The 6977-nt window shown below is 40.4% G+C and overlaps 1 protein-coding gene across 2 annotated transcripts in view; it reads left to right on the top strand.

The window, feature by feature from the left end:
* The window catches only part of ZEB2 (zinc finger E-box binding homeobox 2), a 108253-nt gene that overhangs the window by 80412 nt on the left and 20864 nt on the right, over positions 1 to 6977 (top strand). For both annotated transcript variants that reach the window (XM_042877891.1, XM_042877892.1), the window contains exon 5: positions 2473 to 2544. In XM_042877891.1, the coding sequence (XP_042733825.1) occupies positions 2473 to 2544 (72 nt within the window). The remainder of the gene's footprint in view (positions 1 to 2472; positions 2545 to 6977) is intronic.

The raw sequence follows: 6977 nt of genomic DNA on the forward strand, positions 1-6977 counted from the left end.
CTGAGAGCAAGAGGGAGAAAATGCCTTGAACGCTCTGAAAGTACAGCAAGCCTAATGCAAGGTCACAGATTTTAGGAAGAGGGCAGGTTTAGGTAAAGGCGAGTCACATTAAGGGGAGTGTTGCAATGCGAAGGGCGAGGTTGTGCAACAGTCAGCTAAATGGGAATAAAAATGCAGATGAAAAACTGCAGCGTGCACTCCTGTGACCTGCACAAAGTGAGAAGCAGCACAGTGCCTTCGTGAGCATTTAATAATTTTTGGGAAGCGGCTCGGCGCTGTAACTTCTCTTTACCATAGAAGAAAATGACAATGAGGAAGGAAGTGCAGCAGCAATCTTGAACATTACCACTATTATGCAAAAAAAAAAAAAAAAAAAAAAGAAAAAAAGGGCTGCTAACTGTTTTCCCCTTGCTGACTGACTGGGTAGATGTGCCCTCAGATGGAAAACTTCTGATACTTGTGACTCCTTGATACCAGAAATCACATGAGATGATCAAGGAAGAAAATCACAATAACTATATTTATACCTCACACTGAACTTCTCAGAAATACTGCGCCTCGATTGAAATTTCTGAGAGGCTGCAATAAAAATATCAGATGCGAGACTATAGCCCAGCAGATCAATTATCATAATTGACAACGTTTTATTAATACATATTGAACTCCTAAATGTTTTGGACGCAAGATATCCCCGTGAAAATGATCCGTAGAGAGGCAGAATGCCAGATCTGGGAAAAGAATCAAGGCTGGCTTGTCTGCTGTACAGTTTAAACAAATATTTTTCATCTGGTCTGCATATTCTATGCTTTTGTACAAATTTAGCATCTGTTTGTACCTGCATATTTTAACTTAAGAGCTTTCTTTTTTTTTTTTAAGCTTCAAAGCCATAAACATGTATATTTATACCACAGCATTGTATGGTGGTTGCAAAGCTCTGAATTAAGTCATTCTGTGCTTTAGTTTTGATTAGAATGATACAATTAGAACCTGTTATTCTACCAACCAATTACTTGTAGAATGTGACATCTGAAGAATACTACAAGATTACAAATTTAGGAATGAACTGAGAATGTACCCTGTTGATGTTATTTGCCTATCTTTAGTCAAATAATCGTCATGGAAATGGATTAATACCGGGCCAGTTTCTGTCCTCATCAAAATCTTTCTCACAAGAAAGAGTAATACGAATTTTAACGCTTTGTGTATTGATAAAATTTTAATAGCTTGCTTTGATCTTCATGCTGGTCTATCACTGGATTGGCTAACCTGCATCCATCTTCCTGAATCACCATCGATTTGTGCTCCTTTCTGGGAAATTCTCTCTCCTTTTTCTTTTTTTTTTTTTCTTTTTTCTTTTTTCTTTTTGGCTTTTGCCAAACCATTTCTGGGGGCCTTTTGACATTTCATTTCTTACAAGCACAGCTAAATGGAAGATTAAAGCAGATTCTTTGCTCAAATCTCAAATACTCAATTCTCTCACTTAAAAAAAAAAAAAAAGAGAGAGAGATTGTATGTTTGTATATGTCCTCAAAGAAAGTATAGCATTTGGGAGAAGTTGAAAAGGTGAGAAAGTGATGTTCTGTATATTTATTTTGGCCTGTGAAAATCCTTCAGAGGGTTAAACCTTGACCAGGCTGTATTTGTGAATACCTGTTGCACAAGAACTAACAAATTAGCAGCAAGAAACCAAGTCTGACAGGCACACCAAGGCAGGCTGAAGCATCTCCGCAATAAGCAGCGATGAAGGTGCATCCAACCTCTTCTAAACTGTGCTCTGAAAACTTCAGTTTCATGGAAACCAAACTGAACCACAATATAAATACATAGCGAGTAATTCTGCAGGTTTTGTGTGAATTTGCATGTGAATTAACCCAGTTTATGGCCATAAAAGCAGACTTTGTCAGTGCACAGAGAGTGCACAGAAGTCACAGCCAAATTGTACGGGCAGGGAAGAGCTGCCCACCGTTGAAAATTCCTTACATTTCTATGCCACTTGGTATCAATAAATGCTTTGCTTCCAATGGCAGTGACAGGATCTGTGTGGCGCTAAATAGAAATAGAGATATTAGATCTCTTCTGTCTTCCTTTTGTGTTTGCTGTTTCTTCCAGGTGCAGATCTCACAGTGTCTGTTAACTGATTATTTCTTTTAAATACAAAAAACCCCAAACCGACCCTCTTTATCACCAGGCTGCTTATTAGATTTGATATTGGGAAAAGCCCTTCATTTACTCGGAACAAATAGTTCTGTTTTCCACCACTTGCTGTAATGTTTAAAGTAAATAAGTTCTTGTCTGTCCAGCACTGCTGAATTCATTCAGTTGCCAGAACAAAGCCATTGTATAGAGGGCCACAACAGCCCTTTTCTCTGCTTCCTTTAGACAAATCTTCCCCATTCCTGCACTGTGCTTGCTAGCTTTGTGGGCAGCTCTGTAATGTGCAAATGCTAAAAAGTGTGCATGCTTATTTCACAGAAGAAATGAAGGAAGATTATGACACTATGGGGCCTGAAGCCGCAATTCAGACCACTGGAAACAATGGTACAGGTAAGATGCCATGTTACATGAACATCCCTTCTATTCTAAATTGTTGAAAATTAGCTGTGCATGAAAAGAAGTAGTGTCAAAACAATTTTTCCTGGTTGCACTTTAACAGCTGGGAAACATTTACATAATTCTCCTACTTTCAGTTTATTTTTTGCAATTTGATAGTAGTGATAGTCCTTGCTCCCTCTCCCATGCCCTGCAGTGTTTCAGCCCCTAACATGTTTCAACTGCATCCTTGTAAGCTAGTAGTTATCAGCATCATGAGGAGATGTTTCCGCAGCGAGGCTGAGCATAGGACAGTTTCAAGTAGCTGGACCAGGATGTAGGAAGCTTTTAATGAGAGAGACTGTACAAAGAGCTTGGTAATGAGGATGGGGTGCTCTCGTCCTGGCAACCCCAGATTCACATGGTGCACAAAGTAAGCTACTTCAGAGAAGGAAAGCATCTTTTCAGAGAGATACACATAAACCACTTACATAGATATACAGACACACACACTTTAAATGCATATTTATGAGATTATTATGTTTCTGGCTAATCTTTTTTTTCTTTTTTTCTTTTTTTTTTTTTTCCCCCACATCTCTTTCTTTCCCCTCTTCTTAGAAATCAATACATTTTGTGGAACAAGAAAGGGGACAGAGCTATTTAACAGGCATCATCTCCGAGCCATCCCTTTTTTTCCTGTAGCTGAGCAAAACAGCAAAAGGTTTCTATTACTATTTTTTAATCCAAATGAATTCAGGGGTTTACCACGTTCTTTGAAAAGGCCACAAGGCCCTCCTCTATCCTCAGCACAGCCGAATTCCATACATCACCCAGCCTTTCCTTTGCATTTTTTCTGAGTTGCAGTTTGAGATGTTGCAGATAGGCCTGGTTGCCTGGTTGACACGGTTCAAAGTAGACTGTTTTCTAATATAAGTAAATTTCTATGCATTCCACAATGAGATTTATTTCATAGGTAATGCCCTCTAGAAACATTACTGTAAAAGGTGGTACCTAAGCATTGCAAAGGTTTTATTACTCACACTTTCCTAATGTTGGTAACACCCACATAAAATCCCAATGCTCTTATTAAGTAACACAAAACATTTACTTTATAATTCTTGTAGGGGAAAATAATAGGAAAGTAAAACCATGTCACCATTTTTTTTTTTCATCTATTGTATTTATTGTGCATGAAAGAAGAGTGGCACCCAGGCACAGTTTACTGATACATACATACTTAACGATGTTGCCATACAGAGCTGAATACACACGTGGAAAGACTTCTGTGCCAAGGGATGTTAATAAAGTGACAAATTGTACTTAGCAGTTGAAGAAACAGGACTTTAAAAGATGTCTGGTTCAGAAATAAGACTTGATGCTTATCTGAATTAACCATTACCAGATCCTTTGAGGTCCCCTGTCAGGCTGTGTGACTTCCTTTGCACATATTTTCCTTACCATAACAGGCCTTGACTCTTTCTTATTTGCGATGTGGTCTGCTCAAAGGGGAAAATGTTGTGTCCTCTTTGCCCCTACCCTCCCAGAATGTGATGGCTTCTTCTGTTTGTTTGACCTTGGCCTCACAGCATCCTGCTGGGGCCAGAGCCAGCTAGTGCAGCTCCACATAGGGTCAGGTCATCCTGCCTGGTCTGCTTCCCCTTGCCCACCCTGGTGCACCTGGTTTTTCCAAGAGCGTTCTAGGCGCTCTGCATTTAATATGCAGAAGTTCCTTCCATCTGAAGCAGACCTACCCCAAATGTGCAGAAGTCCTAGTCCCCTTTTTAATCAAACTATTTGCAGCAATGGGTGGCTTGCTCAAATTACCCTACAGAGTTGCCCGATGCTCTTGCTGGTGCTCCATTTGCATCTTTTGTCACTGAGGCATTCAGAGCCACCTCTCTCAGTAGTGACTGGTGTCTGGGTACCTTGGGTCGAACATATTTCTATAATGCTGTCAGTCTCTGTAGTGTCTTACGAGCAATGCCAGATTATTTAGTCATATTATCATCATCTGATAAGCAAAGTGTCTTTGCCAGCATTTTCACTTTGAGTGAGAGATGCCAGGTGACTGTTAGGAGTTGCAGCATCCTTCTTGCAAAGTATGCAGTGTGGCAAAGGTGAGGTGCCCCAACCATGCTTTGAGGAGGAAATTGGTCATCCTTCCTGACTAGCCTGGGGAATGGTCAAAGTTTTCTTCTTCAGTCATACTACAGACTTTAGGCCTGTCTTTTGTGTCTGGCACAATTTTTCCCTGCAGGAAGTAGGGGGATTTAAAGCAGATATTTAATAAAGCAGCTGAGAAGGGGCAGAGACTGGGTCCAACTAAATAAGTTCAACAGGTAACTCCTGGCCACTGGTGTCCAGGATTTCCCAATGCCCATAAAAGCCACTGGGGGCTTCCTTCAGATGAACATTGGCTCTTTTGGATCAAGGTGGTCCCTCTTGTTTAATGCAACTTTCTCCCCTCCTGACGCTGGAGCATGTTATCTCATAAAGTTCCACCACCTGGGCTGAGAGCAGAAATAGGAAATAAACTTTCAGCCTCATTCACATACCTTCAACTACAAAGTTGCTGTAGGTACACCCAATACCTATGGTGTACTTTTAGTATCAAATTCATTGCACAATGTCATTAGCAGAGAAAGAAACTAAAAGGAAAGTCTCCATCAGTAAATTATTCTGCTTTTGTCAGGATGGCCACTTCTTAGTGGTACTTAAAGAAACCTTGCTATCTACACATTAATCGGCTGCATTTTTAGAATGAGCTGCAGAAACTTTATAGTGGAAAAGTGAGCATTACAGTTAAAATGCTTAGGTTTTGGTCATTCTAGATTAATTTGTAAATATTTGGGGGTATTTCTGAAATGATAACTTGGCGAAATGATGTTTGGTTTAGGTCATTTTTAATTAGTGATCTGGAAGTTGATGATCCTTGATGTCCATTCCAACCTAAGCCATTCTATAAATTTATTTGACTTACTTTACTGTACCTGTTATGGTTTTTATAACTGTGATGCTTTAAGGAAATAGACTGAGGTGTTCTCTGTAAGCAAAGAAATTCCCAGCTTCGATTACTAGCATCTAACAAGCTTCAAATAAAGATATCTTAATATAATTTAAAGAAGGAAAAAAAAAAAAACCAACAAAAAACCCTTGGTTGGGAGGAAACAGAAGTAAAACTTGGCAGGTTGGAGGACAGGCCGTTTTCAGACTGTAATCTGTGTGTACCAATGGGGGCCTCTCACTTCCTGGCTAATGAAGGCTGTGGTTTTATTAGCTTTGTTTGCGATTAAGGGCAGCTATCACCATCTCACAGGATGAGTTCCCACACAAAATAACTGGTCTCCAAAGCTCCTCGAACCTCTCGTTCGCTTTATCTTGAAAGGTCCTAAATACCTCCGAAGATAGCTTTCCTTAATGCATTTTATTTTTATGTGACACGGCCACATCAGCCTTTGGAGCTGAAAACATCTCTGTTCTCCAGGCTCCAATAATTAATTAAGAAAAGACTTATTGGGTGAGGTCACCCAGTGCAGATCTCGCTGAAATTCTTGACTCGCAGGAGGGGATGTGCAACGTGTTTGCAGTGTCAGTCCATGAGGAATCTGGGAACATGACTTTATGCATGGAAAACAAATTAGGGCAGGGGGAAGCAAGCCTTTCCCCCAGAATTTTAGAAAGAGGCCTAATGGTTATCAGATGAGCCTTTTGAGTAACACTGGGTGAGCTTCCAGTAACGTCTGAACTGACAGCAGTGTAGCTAGTCAGACACCAGACACACGTTCACCTTTTGCTATTTACACTAATCTGCAGTGTTGCAGCACTGGTTGTATTGTTTCAGTTAAGGATCTGTCAGCTTTTCTGCTAAATCCCCTTGTTTTGGGGGAGGTTATAATGTAGACATAAACATTTGCTTTAGCTCCTGGGTTGCATGCACAGACATGAGAGCTAAATAATCCAGAGAATTAGGAAACCTAGGCCAGTAATATTGCAGCGTCCTCCAGGGAGACTAGGAGACTGGGAAGGAAGATCTTTGAGGCTGAGTGTGGGGCTGAAGATCCCAGTACTAAGTCAAGCCTTGAATTCCTTCCATATAAACCTAGTTGCAAGTTCCAGAAACGTTGCAGACTGCCTGGAAGAAGCCATGGCGCGTTCTTCCATCCTGTCTTCTTTCTGCTTCCATATATCTTCTTTGGAGGAAAACTCTCTTTTCTGCTCCATAGGTAGCATTTGCCTAAATTGGGCAAGAAATAAGCTTCTTCTTTTGGGACCAAGTGCTGAGCCAAGAGAAACAAAGATGACGTAGCACTGGGCTAGGTGGTGTTACAACAGTTGCAGAATTTATGCATAGTAAGGGATTTATAAGAAGTGGGGTTTCTGACATAAAGAGCAATATCTCAGCTCCTTTCTTCCTTTCTTCCTTTCTTCCTTTCTTCCTTTCTTCCTTT

This window comes from Lagopus leucura, unplaced genomic scaffold (assembly GCF_019238085.1).
Source record: "Lagopus leucura isolate 7727_CA_CO unplaced genomic scaffold, USGS_WTPT01 Super-Scaffold_100019, whole genome shotgun sequence".
Taxonomy (NCBI): Eukaryota; Metazoa; Chordata; class Aves; order Galliformes; family Phasianidae; genus Lagopus; species Lagopus leucura.